Raw genomic sequence first — 22,500 nt, 5'->3', positions numbered from 1 at the left:
CCGTGTTCCTCTTCTGCTTAGCTACATTCCTTTTCCATTCCCTAATCTTGCGTGACCTTTTCCTTCCACGATAATGTCCAAAGCATTCCTCCATGTCACCTGTTGCCCCTGAAAATTTACACAAGAGTCAGCCAGACAAGCAACCACTTTACACATAAACTACTCATACATGACATCGTCATCTCAACCAGCTTACATGCATCCACTCACAGTCGCCGCGTTTTTTTTTTTTTTTATTTCATTTTCTTTATTTCATTATTGTTGCTGTTACTGTTGTTGTTGTTGTTGTTGTTGTTGTTGTTGTTTTTGTTGTTGTTGTTGTTGTTATATTTAGCCCTGTGGTGGGGGCTTAAGAATACTACCACCGTATTCCCTGCAGATCGTAGAAGGCAACGAAAAGGGATGGAGCGAGGGGACTGGAAGCCCACTCCTCTGTAGGTAGATAGTCCCATGAACAGACTAGGCACAGATGGGAAGGGCTGTGGCTCCCCAATTCCTGAAGTGCCTTGTCTTTGGCTACTCCCTTCTAGGGGAAATATGCCTGGTATATAGATATATAGATAGATTATTATTCTATAATGATACTAGAGGTCTTTATTATTGACACATTCGTCCTTCGCTTTGACGACCAGCGTGGCCAAGCGGATATGATGAGATGCTACATAGAAGCTCCGAGTTCGCTTCCCGGCAAGGGTATATATATATATATATATATATATATATATATATATATATATATATATATATATATATATATATATATATATATATATATATATATATATATATATATATATATATATATATATATATATATATATATATATATATATATATATATATATATATATATATATATATTTTTTTTTTTTTTTTTTTTTTTTTTTTTTTTTTTGGGGGGGGGGTGGGGGGAGGGGGGTTCACAATAATATTGTGATTGGGTTTAGTTTCTTTTTAGTTTTTGATAAGAATAGGTTAAGTTTACTATGGGTTTCACAGTCCGTGAATCATCGTTTTTTCCCAATATCTTCCAAAGTAATTGTATCGGATTAGGACTTTGCCTCAGTGTCCACCACACCCCAGTCTAATCTATAATCATATAGTGCAATGGTAAATGTTGTTAATAAAGGTGTTTATTCTTGACACGATATGATAGCCAAGCATTGCCAATGAAGGCATTTCTTGGTATGTACCCTTTCAACTAGGCTACTTCTAAATATCTCTAGGTAATACACGTTTATACACTTAGGAATACAACAAAGAAGAGTTTTTATCTGAGATAGCTTGAGGAGGCTACAATAGACTCCTACCCAAATTCTTTTTGGTAATGCTATTTTAATGGGCTGTTTCTAAACTTTACTTAGTAATAGTCTTTCTAAATATCTCTAGGTAATACAAGGTAGGTAATAGGTAATACAAGTGTTATAAAAACGATTATTAATATTTCGCGAATGCAGATGATGATACCGTCTGAAACACTTTGAAAAGTGTGACCACTTCACCCGGTCAGTTCAAGAAGAAAAGACATTCGACAAACATTATACTCAGTATTATAGCCCTATAAGTGGTGGTGATAAAATCATTCGTGTTCCACACTATAAAGTTACTCGATATCCTACCATTACACTAACCTTTCTAAGGCGGCCAGGGTGAGCAGTGATGTCAGTAGCCGACGCGATGGAAGACACCATAAGTTGTGTATTTGCTGATCCCGTACACAGATAATAGGTGTAAAGAGTACGCAGGTTTTAACTGTTTGTACTCAAAAGTCTTCACGTCACTTCTAGAGCAGCAACTGTAGAGAACTCTGGTTTTCAACGTACTGATCACGGTCTGTAATTGGCTCACCAGCACTATACAACATGAGGGAAGCGCTCTGATTGGCTCACCAGCTCCGAGGTGTGCGATGGAGGCAGGCATGTCGGACAAGGTTCTCGCAGGCCGAGCTAAGTTTGTGTTTCCAGAGGATTTTAACCAGGAACACCTTGAACGTACTTTAATTTTGGTAACACCGTATAATGAACGATGTAAAGCAGATTATGATGATTTAAGATAAAATAACACACACAAAAAAAAAAAAAAAAGAAACAATACGTGCGAGTTGAAGTGAAAGGTAAGAATTAAAGAGACAGGTTTATGCAACACTTTATTCAAGCCTCCTAAACATCGTATGAATAAATTTTCTTGGAGTAGATTCCATCCTGTTGTGTGCATAATTTTATTCTGAACACAGTGATATGTGTAGAATATTCACAGTGATAATCTATGATTAGATAATGAAAAAAAAAATGGAGGTAACTCAGTTAGCGGTGCTTTCCAAGTTTCATGTGCACGAGCACGGAGTAGTTTTTTTTTTTTTAGTAGTAGAGTTTCAGAGGCGATTTTCTACCGTTTCTCAACATACCAGAGGTTCTTGGCCTGTCATGCAGTAAAGGGATATTCGAATATGCTCATTATACAAAAAACAAGATTTCAATGACGGTGGTGCTTAAGTTGTTATGACCCGGAGTGTTTCATATATATATATATATATATATATATATATATATATATATATATATATATATATATATATATATATATATATACATTGGCGGGAAGCCTCGCCCGCATTCCATTCTCCGGTCCCCTGGGACCTGACGCCAGCCTCTGGTCGCCTGCCCATCACCACGTCGCGGTGAGGCCAACCCTCACCTGACCTAACCTGACCCGGCGAGTAACCACCTGAGTTAGTGTCCGTCCAACCATGCTGGCAGACATACGTACTCCGTGTCCGCTTGGCCTAGGTGGCGGACATATGACACGCAGGCAGCTCCACATATTTGTCAGATTGTATAGTTTATTTTATTAATACAACGCAGCAGCTTTACCACCGTGTTTCTTTGGCTATCTATACTCAGTATTAGCACCAGAACTATATAGTACATAAAAAACGGTGGCAGCGGTGGGATGAGTCGACACAACAAGTCTTCCTAGCCCACGTGTCCTGCCTGCTCGCCGCTAGCTACTCCAGCTACCTTCATCGCCCCAGGGTAACCTGCCAAGCTGTCACCGAGGCATTTCTGCTAAGCCGTCACCGACGCAAGCTGCTACGCTACTACACATCTACGGTGCTTTCTTCAGTATTATTGCGGTGATTAAAAGTACTCCTGTAAAATGCTACGTGGCATCATCAAAGCGAGTGACAAGAGGAAGCGAGTCCGAGCGACCTTGAAAACAGCTGAGTGATGATGCCGTGTAGCATTTTTACAGGATTACTTTTAATTACCGCAATAATGTTGTCGTGTAATGCTTATCGGTAAATGACATGCTTTTTAATACCATTTGTCTTGTTATATGATACTGTAATATTCCACAGCTTGCAAAAAATAAGATTAAATCATTAATGATTTAACCAAGTAGCACCTCCGAGGCTACGACAGTGCAACTGTCTGTCCGTCACCTCATAGCTACATGCAGAGCACACCCGCAAATCCCATACATTTTCAGTTCTTCTGACGGGTAAACAACGTATTAAAATGCATATGTGTTGAACATTTTCTACTTAGAATTACATGTTCTTTCACGTCTTGCAGTATTTGCAGAAGCTCGCGTTACACCCTGTATATATATATATATATATATATATATATATATATATATATATATATATATATATATATATATATATATATATATATATATATATATACCCACTTCCATTCCTTAGGGAAAACGCCTGTCTAAAAATAGAGATATCCTATTGGTCCTTTTACCTCTTTTTTTTTTTTTACCTATTGGTCCTTTTCCTGGTCATTTCTTCCCCAAAAACCAAAACATGATCCACTTAACTTAGATAAATACAGGCAAATTGGTAGCGAGCTCTCAGTCCACTTCCATTCAGAGTCAGTCACCCAGTCTTGAGCAGTCAATCTTGGTCTCTCACTCAGTTCTGCTCAATCACAGTCAGTCTTGGGAGACGCTGCTAAGTCATCATTTCATGTCACTTCAGAGAAGGAGAACATTCAATCGTCACGTTATAATCTCATCTCGAATCAAGTGTGTACATTCTAACTATTATTAAATAAAAAAACTGTCATGATACGTGCGTTTTACTCACACCCAACAACTATATCAACTTATACCCAAGACCTCCAAACTACCAGAAATACAAAGCTCACTACTGGTCCTCCACGCTACCAAAACACCAAACTCTTCCAAGCTGATCCAACAGTGGCAAGCATCATCATCAACTGGGCAAGTATAATCATCTAAACATTGAAACCGGTCAAGAAGTGGAGAGAAAAAATATATTCCATGAAAGTGGTGGGCATCAATCCTGTCCCTTCATCATTTCTTTTTTTTTTCTTTGGAGGAGGGACACTGACAAAGGGCAACAAAAATCCAATAAAAAAAAAAAAAAAAAGGCTACTGAGATGCCATTCCCAGAAAAGGGTCCGAAGCCATACTCAAAAATTGAAGGATAAGTGTCTTAAAACCTCCCTCTTGAAGGAATTCAAGTCATAGGAAGGTGGAAATACAGAAGCAGGCAGGGAGTTCCAGAGTTTACCAGAGAAAGGGATGAATGATTGAGAATACTAGTTAACTCTTGCATTAGAGAGGTGGACAAATTAGGGGTGAAAGAAAGAAAAAAGTCTTGTGTAGCGATGCCGCGGGAGGAGGGGAGGCATGCAGTTAGCAATATCAGAAGAGCAGTTATCATGAAAATAGCGGTAGAAGACAGCTAGAGATGCAACATTGCGGCGATGAGAGAGAAGCTGAAGACAGTCAGTTAGAGGAGAGGAATTGATGAGACAGAAAGCTTTTAATTCCACATTGTCTAGAAGAGTGGTATGAGTGGAACCCCCCCAGACATGTGAAGCATACGCCATACATGGAGGGATAAGGCCCTTGTATAGAGTTAGCAGCTTGGGACTGAGAAAAACTGGCGGAGACGTCTCAGAACACCGAACTTTATAGAAGCTGTTTTAGCTAGAGATGATATGTGAAGTTTTCCAGTTCAGATTATAAGTAAAGGACAGACCGAGGATGTTCAGTGTAGAAGAGAGGGACAGTTGAGTGTCAATGAAGAAGAGGGGATAGGGAAAGTTGTGTCGAGTTGATACATGGAGAAATTGAGTTTTTGAGGCAATAAACAATACCAAAATTGCTTTGCCCCAATCAGAAATTTTAGGAATATCAGAAGTCAGGCGTTCTGTGGCTTCCCTGTGTGAAATGTTTACTTCCTGAAGGATTGGACGTCTATGAAAAAACGAGGAAAACTGCAGGGTGGTATCATCAGATAGATGTTCGGTTCAGAAGGTCATTGATGAATAATAAGAAGAGAGTGGGTGACAGGACCTAATCCTGAGGAACACCACTGTCAATAGATTTAGGAGAAGGACAGTGACCGTCTAGCACAACAATAGAATGGTCAGAAAGGAAACTTGAGATGAAGTTACAGAGAGGCAGAAGCCGTAGGAGGGTTCTTTGGAAATCAAAGCTTTGTGCCAGACTCTATCAAAAGCTTTTGATATGTCCAAGGCAACAGCAAAAGTTTTACCAAAATCTTTAAAAGAGGATGACCAAGAATCCCAGGAAGGCCAGAAGATCACCAGTAGAGCGGCCTTGACGAAACTCATACTGGCGATCATGTAGAAGGTTGTGAAGTGATAGATTTTTAAGAATCTTCTTGTTGAAGATAGATTCACAAACTTTAGATAGGCAGGAAATTAAAGCAATAGGACGGTAGTTTGAGAGATTAGAACGGTCACCCTTTTTAGGAACAGGCTGAATGTAGGCAAACTTCCAGCAAGAAAGAAAGCGGTTGACAGACAGAGCTGAAATAGTTTGACTAGGCAAGGTGCAAGCACGGAGGCACAATAGGAAGGACTCCATCAGGTCCATAAGCCTTCCGAGGGTTTAGACCAGCAAGGGCATGGAAAACATCATTGCGAAGAATTTCAAAAAGTAGCATGAAGTAGTCAGAGGGTGGAGGAGAGGGAGAAACAAGCCCTGAATCGTCCAAGGTAGAGCTTTTAGCAAAGGTTTGAGCGATGAGTTCAGCTTTAGAAATAGATGTGATAGCAGTGGTGCCATCTAGTTGAAATAAAAGAGGGAAAGGAGAAGAAGCAAAGTTACTGGAGAAATTTTTGGGTAGATGCCAGAAGTCACGAGGGGAATTATATCTAGAAAAATTTTGACACTTTCCGTTAATAAAGGAGTTTTTGGCTAGTTGAAGAACATACTTGGCATGGTTCTGGACAGAAATATAAAGTGCATGAGATTCTGATGAGGGAAGGCTTAAGTACCTTTTGTGGGCCACGTCTCTATCATGTATAGCACGAGAACAAACTGTGTTAAACCAAGGTTTGGAAGGTTTAGGTCAAGAAAAAGAGGAATGTACGCCTCCATGCCAGACACTATCACCTCTTGTTATGCGCTCAGCACACGAAGACGGGTCTCTGACAGGGAAGCAGTAGTCATTCCAAGGAAAATCAGCAAAATACCTCCTCAGGTCTCCCGAACTAGCAGAGGCAAAACGACAAAGGCACCTACGATTAGTGGGATTCTGAGGAGGGATTGGAGCGATAAGACAAGATACAGATATGAGATTGTGGATCGGAGGAGCCCAACGGAGAAGAAAGGGTGACAGCATAAGCAGAAGGATTAGAGGTCAGGAAAAGGTCAAGAATGTTGGGCGTATCTCCAAGACGATCAGGGATACGAATAAGGTGTTGCACCAATTGCTCTAGGTCGTGGAAGATAGCAAAGTTGGAGGCTAGTTCACCAGAATGGTCAGTGAAGGGAGAGGAAAGCCAAAGCTAGTGGTGAACATTGAAGTCTCCAAGAATGGAGATCTCTGCAAAAGGGAAGAGAGTCAGAATGTGCTCCACTTTGGAAGCTACATAGTCAAAGAATTTCTTATAGTCAGAGGAGTTAGGTGAGAGGTATACAGCATAGATAAATTTAGTTTGAGAGTAACTCGGAAGATGATGGATAGAGAAAGTAGGAGGGAGTAGAAAAGGGACTACTGTCAGTAGCCTCAGACAAATGAGGTCTAGAAGAGGAGAGGTGGTGTTCTACAGATTGAAAATTAGATGTTAGACCACGAATGTTGCAGAATTTAATAAAGAAAAAGTTAAGGGGGGTGTCAAGACACTTAGGGTCGTCATCAGTAGGGCAGTCCCCAGATGGGACTCCGAGGCTGGTGTAGGAGTCGCCATGAATTTTGAAATTTTGAGTGAAGGGTGTGTGTGTTATTAGGTTCTTGTAGTTTTTTTTTTTTTTTTTTACTTTTATTCTCACATTTACATACACTTTCACAACTCTATAGTGTGTGTAATAAATAAATACTTCTTTACATTACAAATACCTACAAATAAACAAAAATTGTACGTTCAGCAAAATGGTTGGATGTTGGATCTAGCTACACCCCACGTCTCAAGGCCGTGGCTATTACATCCCAGTTCTCCAAGAATAGAACACACTATGAATTTTATGCTGATTAGTTTTCCTTTCCGATTACTTTGAAGTCTCGTTTCCTATCTCTTATGCTTTACTGATTATAAATTTGAGAAATAATTTCTTAGATGTAAGTAATTTACATTCTTATGTGTAAGTAATTTACATTCTTATGTGTAAGTAATTTACATTCTTATGTGATGGTTTCTGAGGAAACACAGCAGTCCGCCCTGAGTAGCCAACTCCGGAAAATTTATAACCAAAATCTCTATCCCTCTCTAATGCTGTAGCTTTCAATCTCATTTTATTGCTTTGATGTTATATGCATATTGACATAGACAGTTCCTGTAAAAGTATTCAGTCTATGATAACTCTGAGCCCAAAAGATAGGTATGTATATGAAACATTCACTTCTGATTTGGTTAAAATATTCTTTGTTGCTGTTATTGAAGGCCGTAATATGTATATATACGCACTAAACATTTCACTAAGAGGTATATATATATATATATATATATATATATATATATATATATATATATATATATATATATATATATATATATATATATATATATATATATATATATATTTAAGTACTAAACACGGTACGTGTTAAGAGCTTGGGACCCAGATGATTATAGTTTCTCAGCTGTGCAGTGTCATCTATATCCTCCTTGGACCTTGTCATTTTTGGGGGATCCAGTTCTTTTTTATTTTTTTTTATTTTTTTATTTTTATTTTTACTAATACATACACTATTGGACTTATCTGTAACATCATTTATGAATTTACTCTCTCGAGTTGTAAGGCTCGATATATTGGGGAAACCAAGAGGAATAAAAAATATAGAATTAGTGAACATAAGATTAACTCGATACGTACATACTCCTTTTTCAGTAATGAGAACACACTCACATACACACGATCATCTGCTTTCGGAGAAAAATTTCAGCATATTACATAAAACTGACGCAAATACAAACATAAACATTTGCAGCTATTTACATTAAACACTTGAAACCTGAATTAAATAATTAACTGTCATCAACACAGTTATATCTGTTATAAACTCGGGTTGGAGCTTTGGGTTCCGAGGGTGTAACTGTAGTGCTGGAAAATTAATTATGTATATTTCTACTTTTTTTTTTTAGGCTAAGGCCCATGTAATGTGCGGGGATGACCAGAGTCTCAGTACCATGTGACTAACCCCCCCCCCTTCCCCTCCTCTCCTCAGTGTCCTTTTGTCCTTGCTTCCCCCCCCCCCCTCTCAGCGTCACTGTGTTGACCACTTCTATAATAAATTTACCCAGTGAATAAACGTAATTTCTCCTGCTTGGCCAGGTTATAGAGGCGAATTTTTCACCTAATCCCAGAGAATGGGGAGCCCTTAATACGATAAAATTAATTCTATAATGGTAAGGTCTTAAACCAGCTCAAACAAATCCCAGATAATTACGCCGCGCCAATGAGGTTGACGAATCTAATAAGTCTTCTTTGCTTCGCCGTCCTCTTACCCCTGTTGCTACGCAAGCCAGGAAGAGATACCAGACTTTGACTAATTCCCCAATTGATTTCAAAAGTCCATTGAATTAAACTTCTTAAAGTAACAACTATAAAGTAAACAGTAACTTAATTATTCATATTTTTCATCCCTGAACTCACAACCTAGTCGGCCCCCCCACTACGAGTAAAAACAAAATTATAACTCTTAATAAATTTCCCCATTGGAAACCTTTATCCTTAGTTTCCCGCCGATTTCCTCACAAGCAAAGCCAGACTCTCTTGGATTCTCCTCAGGTGAGCATGCAGTCTGATAATCTCCTCCTCCTTTCCTGTAATATTAAGTAAGTGTTTGTTTAACAATAATTTTACTAAAGCAGACTCTCTTGGATTCTCCTCAGACCCTCTCGGATTCTCCTCAGATATTCCTGTTGATAAACCAGTGTTCTGAATGGATAGATATTCGCATTTTTTCGTTCTTTTTTGTTGGTTTTCTCCACGTGACTAGTGAAACCACCTGGTTCGAGATCACCGTGGGAGACTGTCCTCAGGTCTATACATACTTTTTGGTTATATTTGTTATTTATTTATTTATTCTCTGGTCTCCCCCGCAATTCAGTAGTCGCGAAAATATCTCCATCGTAGTTTTATGTAACTGAAGAGTACGCTACCATTCATTTTGTATTTCTGAATTCCTTTATTATTATTATTATCTTTCGGATTATTCCATTATCAATTAAAAATCTATAAAAGTGTCAATATTTGTATTTCTTTTAATCCAGTGATAGGATTTGTAATCACCGTCTGCCACAAGGGAACTTTTTTTTCGTAGGGCACTAAATAACCAACCTAACACATACACTGCTATCCCTTGTCAGTCCTCATTACTCCTTCAGCTGGAACACATAAGTTTCATTGACGTTACTACACCCTTAGTTTTATTATTGTTCTTCATTAGCACCTATAGGTTGTGTTTTACTTCAGTTTAGTTAATTATTTATCTCTATTACTATTCTTTTTTTTCCTTTCACTAATCCACTACTTATTTGCTGCCGTTTCATTCGTTTTCGCGTCTCATTTTGCTTTGCCAATACCATAGTGTTTTTTATACATTTAATATTTTTTGTTTTAGGATATACTCAATGATAATTTCTATTTTTTACCCTGATGACGCCTTCTGCATAAGATGAAACGTTGCAACTTAAATTCCTGGTTTGCCCCTGTTCAGCTCATATATATATATATATATATATATATATATATATATATATATATATATATATATATATATATATATATGAGCTCTTAATATATATATATTAAGTATATATATTAAGTATGCTCTTCTGGTATCGACTTTAAGACTTAAAGTCGATACCAGAAGAGCATACTTAATAGATAGATAGATAGATAGAGAGAGAGAGATATATAGATAGATAAATAGATAGATAGGTAGATAGATAGATAGATAGATAGAGACTTAGTGTCTTGACACGCCACCTCAACTTTTTCTTCATTAACTTCTGCATCATTAGCGGTCTTAGCTCAAATTTTCAATCTCTAGAACACCACCTTTCCTCTACTAAATCTCATCTTCTTTTCCTCACTGAAACACAGGTAACTGAGGCATCTGACAGAAGCCCCTTTTCTGTTCCCTCTTATTTTCTCTATCTTCATTTTCAATCCAAAGCTGGATGTTGCGTTTATGTGCGCAATGACTTAACCTGCTCTCGTGCCCACGTTCTTCAATCTTCTTAGTTTTCCACCATCTGGCTACGACTACATAGTCACTCCCAAAATAAATTTATCTGTGCTGTATAGCTCTCACCTAACTCCTCTGACTATAAGAAATTTTTTGACTTCTTAACTTCCAAAGTGGAGCACATTATGACTTTATTCCCTTTTGCAGAGATTTCCATTCTTGTAGAATTCAATGTTCATCACCAGGTTTGACTTTATTCTCCGTTCAGTGACTATCCTGGTGAACTAGTATTCAACTTTGCTATCCTCCACGACCTAGGGCAATTGGTGCAACACCTTACCTGTATTCCTGACCATCTTGGAGATACACCCAACATTCTTGACCTTTTCCTAACCTCTAATCCTTCTACTCATGCTGTTACCCTACCTTCTCTGTTGGGGTCCTCCGATTACAATCTCATATCTGTATCTTGTCCTCCCGCTCCAGTCCCTCCTCTGGATCCCCATAAACAGAGGTGCCTCTGGCGTTTTGCCTCTGCTAGTTGGGGGGACCTGAGGAGGTATTTTGCTGATTTTCCTTGAAATGACTACTGCTTCCGTGACAGAGAACCGTCTTTGTGTGCCGAGTGCATAACAGAGGTTATAGTGTCTGGCATGGAGGCGTACATTCCTCACTTTTTCTCGACCTAAATCTTCCAAACCTTGGTTTGGCCTGTTCTCGTGCTATACATGATAGAGAGGTAACTCACAGAAGGTACTTGAGCCTTCCATCACCAGAATCTCATGCACTTTATATTTCTGCCCGGAACCATGCCAAGTCTGTTCTCCAACTAGCCAAAAACTCCTTCATTAAAAGAAAGTGTCAAAATCTTTTAAGATCTAACTCCAACCTTGACTTCTGGCATCTAGCCAAAAAACATCCAATATTTTAACTTTTTCTTCTTTCCTTCCTATTCCAACCAGATAGCACCACTGCTATCACATCTATTTCTAAAGCTGGACTCTTTGCTTAAACCTTTGCTAAACGCTCTACCTTGGATGATTCGGTGATTGTTCCTCCCTCTTCTCCACCCTCTGACGCTGCTACCTATTAAAATTCTTCGCAATGATGTTTTCCATGCCCTCGCTGGCCTAAATCTTCGGAAGGATTATGGGGTCCCTTCTATTGTTCTCTGAAACTGTGCTTCTGTCCTTGAACCCTGCCTAGCCAAACACTTTCAACTTTGTCTGTCAGCATATACTTTTCCTTCTTGCTGGAAGTTTGCCTACATTCAGTTTGTTCCTAAAAACGATGACCGTTATAATCCCTCAAACTACCGTCCTATTGCTTTAATTTCCTGCCCATCTAAAGTTTTTTAATCTATCCTCAACAGGAAGATTCTTTAACATCTATCACTTCACAACCTTCTATCTAAACGTCAGCATGGCGATCAGATCAAGGCCGCTATACTGGTGATCTGGTTTCCTTACTGATTCTTGCTCGTCCTCTTTTAGAGATTCTGGTGAAACTTTTGCCGTTGCTTTGGACATATCAAAAGCTTTTGATAGAGTCTGGCACAAAGCTTTGATTTCCAAACTTCCATCCTACGGCTTCTATCCTTCTCTCTGTAACTTCTTCTCAAGTTTCCTTTCTGTCCGTTCTATTGGTGATGTGGTAGACGGTCACTGTTCTTCTCCTAAACCTATTGGCAGTGGTGTTCCTCAGGATTATGTCCTGTCATCCACTCTCTTCTTGTTATTCATCAGTGACCTTCTAAACCAAATTTCTTGTCCTATCTACTCCTACGCTGATGATACCACCCTGCACTTTTCCACGTCTTTTCACAGACATCTAACACTTCAGGAAGTAAACAGTTCATGCAGGGAAGCCAAAGAACACCTGACTTTTGATCTCTCTAAAATCTCTGACTGGGGCAGAGCAAACCTGGTGTTGTTCAATGCCTCAAAAATTCAATTCCTCCATCTATTAATTCGACACAACCTTCCACACAACTATCCCCTCTTCAGTGACACTCAACTGTCCCCCTCTTCTACACTGAACATTCTCGGTTTGTCCTTGTCTTATAATCTAAACTGGAAACTTCACATCTCATCTCCATCTAAAACAGCTTCTATGACGTTAGGCTTTCTGAGACGTTTCTGCTAGTTTTTCTCACCCTCCCAGCTGCTAACTCTATACAAGGGCTTTATCCATCCATGTATGAAGTATGCTTCACATGTCCAGGGGGTTCCATTCATTCTGCTCTTTTAGATAGCGTGAAATCAAAAGCTTTTCGTCTCATTAACTCCTCTCCTCTAACTGACTGTCTTCAGCCTCTTTCTCATCGCTGCAATGTTGCATCTCTTGTTATCTTCTACCGCTATTTTCATGCTAACTGCTCTTTTGATCTTGCTAATTGCATGGCTCTCCTCCTTCCGCGGCCTCGCTGCTCAAGACTTTCTTCTTTCTCTCACCCCTATTCTGTCCACCTCTCTAATGCAAGAGTTAACCAGTATTCTCAGTCAGGGCTTGTGTATGTGTCGGTAAGCGTACAGGCTTCCTGTCACCTCCTCGTTTCTTCCCCATTCACCCCCTTCCCCACTTTGTTGTGTGACCCAAGCAACAATTGCAACAAGTGCGTGTTGTCTTGGTTGATACATCCCTTTGTCATAGACGGCAGTCAGGTTCATTTGGTTTATAAGGGAAGGATGGCATGGGCATGGAAGATTTTCATTATGTTATATTATTGTGTATCTGTCTCATTAGTGTTTTGTGCCGTTAAATGCTACTAGTGTTCAGAGCTGGTGGGAGCTTTGAAACTATATATATATATATATATATATATATATATATATATATATATATATATATATATATATATATATATATATATATATATATATATATATATATATTGTTACAACTAGGTTCAGCCCCCGCTCCCTTCACAGCTGCCACTACACTTGGGTCAGCTTTCCCTAAGTTAGCTCTTTCTAGCCTAGTGCAGGTATAAATACAATAAATATAGGCTCCTGGTGGTCGTCGACAACTATACACCCTCAATTTGGTCGTCACTCCGTTTAACATGCCCAAGGAAAAGGAAATATAATAAACGCCAACTTAATTCTCCAAGTCAGAAAGAACTGATGAGCTACGTGCTAGGGAGCACAGACAGAACAGACTATTCCCTGATTGAGGTATAATACCATATTTGACTACCATCCACAGTAACGAAAACCGCCCATGTCCAATAAAGATATTATACACACACTGGACAGGAAACAGTATAATCTACAATCTTTCAGAAGACAAATTCCCACCTTATATATAATTGGTGGAAATCCGAGAAGAAAGTAGACAGCTGTAGCCTCGCAGAAACAATACAATTCTTTAATTGTACAAGCACAGCTGCGAGCCCGGACGTTATTAGCATCTGACAAGCATACAACACACAAAAACACACTGCATTTAGACAGAAAGGGGGGAGAGAACCATTTCTACTTCCGTTAGAATACGGACACAAATACGATGGACTCTCAGACACTACAAACAGGGAGAAAAAGAGCCACAGAAAGTGAGCATGATCATATTACTGTTTCCTTTGATATTGGACTCGTTGAACATTATCAGGACATAATTAAAAGATGTCATTTCTGATAATTCGTAGAAATCCTGTTTATAAATACTGTACATCCTTTGCAGTAATTAAACGTTTGGTTTGGTTTGATGGATTCAAGGATCCCATCAGAAGTGCTTGCATTAAATCTTTAGCCTGGATCAATACATCTTTACCATTCTTCTTCTTCTGGTGTTATTTGTAGAGAGCACTCCTATCTCCCTTTCTAGATACTTAGCAGCATGAATAAAGTTACCTGCTTTATAAGAAGCTACAAACCAATAAAGTGTAGGTGGGTGACAAACTTTGGGAGCAATTTCTTCAGCTTCATCAGATAGTAGGACAATACTAATTCTCGCTGTCATCTGCATTGCTTGATCGAATGATTTCAGTAATTAAGTTGTTGTCTCCAAGATGCAGATAATTTATTGCCTCAAGAGAAGCTTTGGCAGCAATGACAGATGTAAATGTCACAAAACACCAGAGAGACAATCGTCATATTTGAGACCGATACGGAGGACTGCTCCGAAAGGCTTGAAAACATGGAGGCATAGACATTAATGATCATAAGAGTGTCAAGACGAGACTCCACAACTGATTCTAAGGGTCTTCACCATGAGAGGCAACAGCAGGGGGAGTATGAGCTCCTGCCTGCACGTCTTGAGGGCCTGGTCGACCGCCCCTCAAGAGCCAGATGAATTTTTATATTTGCCCATAAGGATATTATAAAAGTAGTATGGTTCTAGCGGCCAAGGGAAACTACCTACCGGGACTAAGGGAGGGGGGCGGCAGCGCTGGCCATCATGAACAGAGTCCCTCGCCCCCATGGGGACCACTCGTTTTAAAAAATGTCCCCTCATGATTTGAAAGATTGTCCATGGCGGAGCTAAGACAATGCATCTCAACCCGGACACCCAATCATCCAACACAGGACGATCTCAGAAGGTGGCCCCTATGGTGAGAGATACCGATGACCCGTTCTAGCTGCCTAACTTAGGGAACCATTTAGTCTGGTCCCTCACTGACGACCTTTTTAGCATGGTTAGCCCTCTCTCCCTAAGTAGGGTGGAGCAGGGGCCGAAGCGCCCTCTAGCCTCGCGCGTCAATTCATAGGAACACGCAAACACTCACCCCCCCCAACATCATGACAAGGCGGTTCCCACTATGGAGGCATATGATGTTTTAATTCATTAATTAAGGGAGGAAAAAAAAGGTGGAAGTGGGGGAGTAATTGTTAGCTTATCCCTGCTTTATGGATCCCATCTAGCATTGATTCAATAAATCCGATGTACAACGGGCCCAGAACCATGCATAATTTCTAAAACTTAAGATATCTCGGATCTTCGGACTTTTCAGAATGGACTTCCTGTTATTTGGCGCGAGGCAATCTCTCTCTCTCTCTCTCTCTCTCTCTCTCTCTCTCTCTCTCTCTCTCTCTCTCTCTCTCTCTCTCTCTCTCTCTCTCTCTCTCTCGCTCTGTCTCACCATTATATCAAGATGCATTGTGGTTCCACTGATCGTGGCAACGGTGAAGCCGGTGTCGATCAGTTCTTCTAGGCTATCAAATGGCAGTTCCACTTTAGGAATTATCAGCATTGCTTTCAGATTGCTGCGGTAAACGGTACCTATGATGAGGGAGACGAGCAGCCACAGGCCAACCGTGAACCGGGTCGTCCCTTCATCCGGCATTTGTGGCACACCTGTATTATTGGTCTATGGTTAGAAGAGCATGCAAAACGAGGTGGCAGGGCGACTGGTTCCGCTAAACCTGTTCATATACAAACATTAAAAATTGAATAAGTAGGTATTTCTTGAAATTCAGATCATTAATTAAATCTTTCCCCCTTGTCATTCAGGAAATGATCGGTCATGCAGGTTGATCAATAAGCGTTTAATTTTCTATATGACATGGGTTATATAATCATTTGGCCTTGAATGATACATTACCGACCAAAGACCAAATTAATAAAATGTTAGGCTGACTTCAGAAGGTCAGGGAGAAGCATTTCAAGAGCAATGGTATAGATTGTTGATGAAGTAATAAAGAAAGAAAAAATGTACGACAACATTATTAGTAGGAGCTTATCAATGTAATGGAGAGCAAAGAACAATGAAGCAGAACGAATGTAATTAAACTAATATAGAGAATTGATTGAACGATCTAATTCCGCCGCAAATATGTTGTCATTTGTCGTCCGCATAGTGAATTTGTCGACAAAGAAGACGAATTAGAAATGAATTAAAGAGGAATCAATTGCATAAAGGGGCAGTAAAGCAGATGGGACGGCGGTGGTGGGGTTGAACGGCATGTAGTGATGGGAGGAATATGTACATGTGTGTGTGAATCGTCTGCTCTGATATAAGTCACAGCAAATGATTCACACAATGGCAATAGAAAGTGATGAGCTTGGAAGTATAAAGGGCTGTACCCATTTTCAGAATTCAGTTCAGGTATGCCATGTGCGTTGCAGTGCGCAAACAAAATAGTTGCAAGATTGAATTGTGGCATTTTTTCTTTTTTTTATGCAAGGAGGTCACTGGCCAAGGGCAACAAAAAATTGTATTAAAAAAAAAAAAAACACTATAATGTTGCCTGTTATACGGGAAGGGATGAATACTTACCGGGTTTACGCATATAAGTACTTAAATATTACTTAATCTATACTTTTCTTTAAATACTCCCACTGGTCACCAGTAAAGGTATTGGCAGAAAAAAAAGTAAAATTTTCTCCAAAGAGACTATGGCTTCCAGGGACAGAGGTCGCCGAGGGAAAGTAAGAAACGGCGCACAGAATTTTAAGTTTTATGTATTAACTGATATAATTATATAGGATTCTGTTCGCTATGTAACACGGCTTTTGTCTTTGACAAGCAAGTGTTATTTTACAATTATTTTCATTGCAAAACAATAAAAAATATCCATTATTCCTGTCGAACTTTGCTTTTCTGGGTTTTAGAATGATTTTTTGCCCCAGAATAGCTAAATTTTACCATTTTTCCAGATACTGTCACAGAGAACTTCTTTGCTCTTGTCTAGATGAATTAACTACATATGTAGCAGAATGCATCTATAGAATGACTGCAGCCTCTTGATGCCATTTCACCTTTTGTGATGTGTCTTCTCCGGCAACCAAAGCAGAACTAATTGGTGGTCTCAAAGCCCCTACATTTATATTGTCGAGCAGTACTGTAAAATATCCTTACTCGTTTTAGAATGTGTTCCAGAATGTTCTCAATCTTTCTAGAATACTCATAAACCTACTTTAGAATGTTCTGAATCATTCAAAAAAAATTTCTGTAGACTCTACAAAATTTTTTGACAGTACTACATACTCGTATTTCTGATATATATATATATATATATATATATATATATATATATATATATATATATATATATATATATATATATGCACACACACACACACACACACACACACACACACTTTTTTTTATGTAGAAGTGACACTGGCCAAGGGCAAAAAAAAAAAAAAAACAATAAAAAAAAAAAACCCTCTGAGATGCCAATCCCATAAAAGGGTCCAAAGAGGTAGTAAAAAATTGAAGGGTAAGTGTCTTGCAACCTCCCTCTTGAAGGAATTCAAGTCATAGGAAGGTGGAAATACAGCAGCTGGCAGGGAGTTCCAGAGTTTACCGGAGAAAGGAAAGAATAATTAAGAATACAGGTTAACTCTTGCATTAGAGAGGTGGACATAATAGGGTGAGAGAAAAAAGAAAGTCTTGTGAAGCGAGGCCGCGGGAGGAGGGGAGGCATGTAGTTAGCAAGATCAGAAGAGCAATTAGCATGAAATAGCGGTGGAAGATAGCTAGAGATGCAACATTGCGGCGATGAGGCTGAAGACAGTCAATTAAAGGAGAGGAGTTGATGAGACGAAAAGTTTTTGATTCTACCCTGTCTAGAAGAGCGATATGAGTGGAACCGCATACTCCATATATGGACGGATAAGCCCCTTGTACAGAGTTAGCAGTTTCATAGAAGCTGTTTTAGCTAGAGAATAGATGTGAAGCTTGCAGTTCAGATTATAAGTAAAGGACAGACCGAGGATGTTCAGTGTAGAAGAGGGGGACAGTTGAGTGTCATTGAAGACGAGGGGATAGTTGTCTGGAAAGTTGTGTCGAGTTGATAGATGGAGGAATTGAGTTTTTTGAGGCATTGAACAATACCAAGTTTGCTCTGCCCCAATTAGAAATTTTAGAAAGATCAGAAGTCAGGCGTTCTGTGGCTTACCTGCATGAAATGTTTACTTCCTGGAGTGTTGAACGTCTATAAAAAGACGTGGAAAAGTGCAGGATGGTATCATCAGCGTAGAAGTGGATAGGACAAGAAGTTTGGTTAGAAGGTCATTGATGAATAATAAGAAGAGAGTTGGTGACAGGACAGAAGCCTGAGGAACGCCACTGTTAATAGATTTAGGAGAAAAATAGTGACCGTCTACCACAGCAGCAATAAAAGGGTCAGAAGGGAAACTTCTGATGAAGTTATGGAAAGAAGGATAGAAGCTGTAGGAGAGTAGTTTGGAAATCAAAGCTTTGTGCCAGACCGTATCAAAAGCTTTTGATATATCAAAGGCAACAGCAAAAGTTTCACCCAAATCTCTAAAAGAGGATGACCAAGGCTCAGTAAGGAAAGCCAGAAGACACCAGAAGAACGGCCCATACTAGCGATCAGATAGAAGGTTGTGAAGTGATAGATGTCTAAGAATCTTCCTGTTGAGGAAAGATAAAAAAAAAAAAAAAAAAAGAAACTTTAGATAGGCAGGAAATCAAAGCGATAGGACTGTAGTTTGAGGGTTTAGAAAGGTCATCGTTTTTAGGAACAGGCTGAAAGTAGGCAAGCTTCCAACTAGAAGGAAAGGTAGATGTTGACAGAGTTGAAAGAGTTTGAAACAAAACAATGTGCAAGCACGGAGGCACAGTTTCGGAAAACAACAAAAGGTAGCATGAAGTAATCAGAGGGAGGAGTGGCTAAAAAAAAAGGGTTTGACTAAACAACGTGCAAGCATGGAGGCATAGTTTCGGAAAACAACAGAAGGTAGCATGAAGTAGTCAGAGGGTGGAGGTGCTAAAAAAAAACTCTACCTTGGACGATTCAAGGCTTGCCCTGGATCGTCCAAGGTAGAGTTTTTAGCAAAGGTTTGAGCGAAGAGTTCAGCTTTCGAGATAGATGTAATAGCAGTGGTTCCATCTGGCTGAAATAAAGAAGGGAAAGAATAAGAAGCAAATTTATTGGAGATATTTCTGGCTTGATGCCAGAAGTCACCTAGACAGAATGTCCGGCATGGAGGCGTACATTCCTCACTCTTTTTCTCGACCAAAACCTTCCAAAGCTTGGTTTAACACAGCTTGTGGCCCACAAAAGGTACTTAAGCCTTCCATCACCAGAATCTCATGCACTTTATATTTCTGCCTGGAACCATGCCATGGAACCATACAAGTCTGTTCCCCAACTAGCCAAAAACTCCTTCATTAACAGAAAGTATCAAAACCTTTCAAGATCTAACTCCCCTCGTGACTTCTGGCATCTAGCCAAAAATATCTCCAATAACTTTGCTTCTTCTTTCCCTCCTTTATTTCAACCAGATGGTACCACTGCTATCACATCTATTTCTAAAGCTGAACTCAAACCTTTGCTAAAAACACTACCTTGGACGATTCAGGGCTTGTTCCTCCCTCTCCTGCACCCTCTGACTACTTCATGCCACCTATTAAAATTCTTCGCAATGATGTTTTCCATGGCCTTGCTGGCTTAAACCCTCGGAAGGCTTATGGACCTGATGGGGTCCCTCCTATTGTTCTCCGAAACTGTGTCTCCGTGCTTGCACCTTCCCTAGTCAAACTCTTTCAGCTCTGTCTGTCAACATCTACCTTTCCTTCTTGCTGGAAATTTGCCTACATTCAGCCTGTTCCTAAAAAGGGTAACCGTTCTAATCCCTCAAACTATCGTCCTATTGCTTTAATTTCCTGCCTATCTAAAGTTTTTGAATCTATCCTCAACAGGAAGATTCTTAAACATCTATCACTTCACAACTTTCTATCTGATCGCCAGTATGGGTTCCGTCAAGGCCGCTCTACTGGTGATCTTCTGGGTTTCCTTACTGAGTCTTGATCATCCTCTTTTAGAGATTTTGGTGAAACTTTTGCTGTTGCCTTGGACATATCAAAAGCTTTTGATAGAATCTGGCACAAAGCTTTGGTTTCCAAACTACCCTCTTACGGTTTTTATCCTTCTCTCTGTAACTTCATCTCAAGTTTCCTCTCTGACCGTTCTATTGCTGCTGTGGTAGACGGTCACTGTTCTTCTCCTAAATCTATTAACAGTGGTGTTGATCAGGGTTCTGTCCTGTCACCCACTCTCTTCTTATTATTCATTAATGATCTTCTAAACCAAACTTCTTGTCCTATCCACTCCTACGCTGATGATACCACCCTGCACTTTTCCACGTCTTTTTCATAGACGTCCAACCCTTCAGGAGGTAAACATTTCACGCAGGGAAGCAGAGCAAACTTGGTATTGTTCAATGCCTGAAAAACTCAATTCCTCCATCTATCAACTCGAAACAACCTTCTAGACAACTATCCCCTCGTCTTCAATGACACTCAACTGTCCCCGTCTTCTACACTGAACATCCTTGGTCTGTCCTTTACTTATAATCTGAAATGGAAACTTCACATCTCATCTCTTATTAAAACAGCTTCTATGAAGTTAGGCGTTCTGAGACGTCTCCGCCAGTTTTTCTCACCCACCCCCCTAGCTGCTAACTCTATACAAGGACATTATCCGTCCATGTATGGAGTATGCTTCACATGTCTGGGGAGGTTCCACTCATACTGCTCTTCTAGACAGGGTGAAATGAAAAGCTTTCCGGCTCATCAACTTCTCGCCTCTAACTGACTGTCTTCAGCCTCTCTCTCACCGCCGCAATGTTGCATCTCTAGCTGTCTTCTACCGCTATTTTCATGCTAACTGCTCTTCTGATCTTGCTAACTGCATGCCTCCCCTCCTCCCACGGCCTCGCTGCACAAGACTTTCTTCTTTCTCTCACCCCTATTCTGTCTACCTCTCTAACGTAAGAGTTAACCAGTACTCTCATTCATTCATCCCTTTCTCTGGTAAACTCTGGAACTCTCTGCCTGCGTCTGTATTTCCACCTTCCTATGACTTGAATTCCTTCAAGAGAGAGGTTTCAAGACACTTATTCATCAATTTTTGACCACTGCTTTGACCCTTTTATGGGACTGGCATTTCAGTGGGCATTATTTTTTTATTGGATTTTGTTGCCCTTGGTCAGTGTCCTTCCTACATAAAAAAAAAAAAAAAATCCTGGAATGGTCGCCAAATCCCAGCCCCTTCAACATGCTGCCGCACCCGGACTAGCTTCACTGAGCCACCTCCTACGTGGATCCAGTACAGGGCTCAAATACGTGTGTACAGGGTCCCTTGTGACTCCTGCATCCTATTCACAATGGTCGTAACTCCAGTTCACACACTAAGTTGAAGTCGCCAGACAGTCAACCGATCCACAGACAAGGGAGATACTCCAAACTACCATTAACAGCCACAGCTGCAGAAGAATCGACAACCACGTCTAGGAAAAAGTTAACATACGATAACACGTATATGATCGAGGTATAATATCCCGTTAGGCTTCCACCCACTGTGACAGTCCCCCCACTGCTCAACAGAGTGTTATAGCCTCAAGCCGAGTATTATCGTTTACTGCCTCCTGGGCGACAGGCCTTGGCAGAACGTGGGAAGGGAGTAAAGTTTACTATGTGGCTAGTTACTTAAGTCTTCTGCGGTTGAATTGCATCAACTCTCAATAGTATTTAAGACAAAACAGGGTTACTAACAAAAGACACAAGAAACTAATACGAAAAAGTACCCACGAACACACAGGGGGTCAGTCACTGTTCACTGCGCAAACTCGGCATGTACACTCATACAACCGAGGAGTCACTTCCCTGGGTGTAATGTGTAATTCACTAATACACTTACTGGCAGACTACTACAGAGACTCCTATTCTATATAAATGGGGCGAGGCGTACAGCCGATAATGACTCACTTATTCCCTTTAAGGCAACTGACCCTGCTACCTAGTATTCCGCCTTAGTGCTACAGCGCGTCTCAGGTAAGTGCTACAGCACGTCTTAGTACGTCTGCTTCCAATGACTGGATATCAAATGAGCGTGAGAAGGTGTTCCGGCTGCCTTCCCGTGCTGCTGTTTAAAGGGAAA

The 22,500-nt window shown here is 40.0% G+C and overlaps 1 protein-coding gene across 1 annotated transcript in view; it reads right to left on the bottom strand.

Moving 5' to 3' along the window:
* Positions 1 to 22,500, bottom strand: part of LOC135110059 (glutamate receptor ionotropic, kainate glr-3-like) — a 177,724-nt gene that overhangs the window by 82,803 nt on the left and 72,421 nt on the right. The window contains exon 7 of the mRNA XM_064022026.1: positions 15,729 to 15,943. Within this exon, the coding sequence (XP_063878096.1) occupies positions 15,729 to 15,943 (215 nt within the window). The remainder of the gene's footprint in view (positions 1 to 15,728; positions 15,944 to 22,500) is intronic.

This window comes from Scylla paramamosain, chromosome 19 (genome assembly GCF_035594125.1).
Source record: "Scylla paramamosain isolate STU-SP2022 chromosome 19, ASM3559412v1, whole genome shotgun sequence".
Lineage (NCBI taxonomy): Eukaryota > Metazoa > Arthropoda > Malacostraca > Decapoda > Portunidae > Scylla > Scylla paramamosain.
The sequence above is the reverse complement of the archived record's forward strand: the minus strand, read 5'-3'. Positions and strand labels throughout refer to the sequence as shown.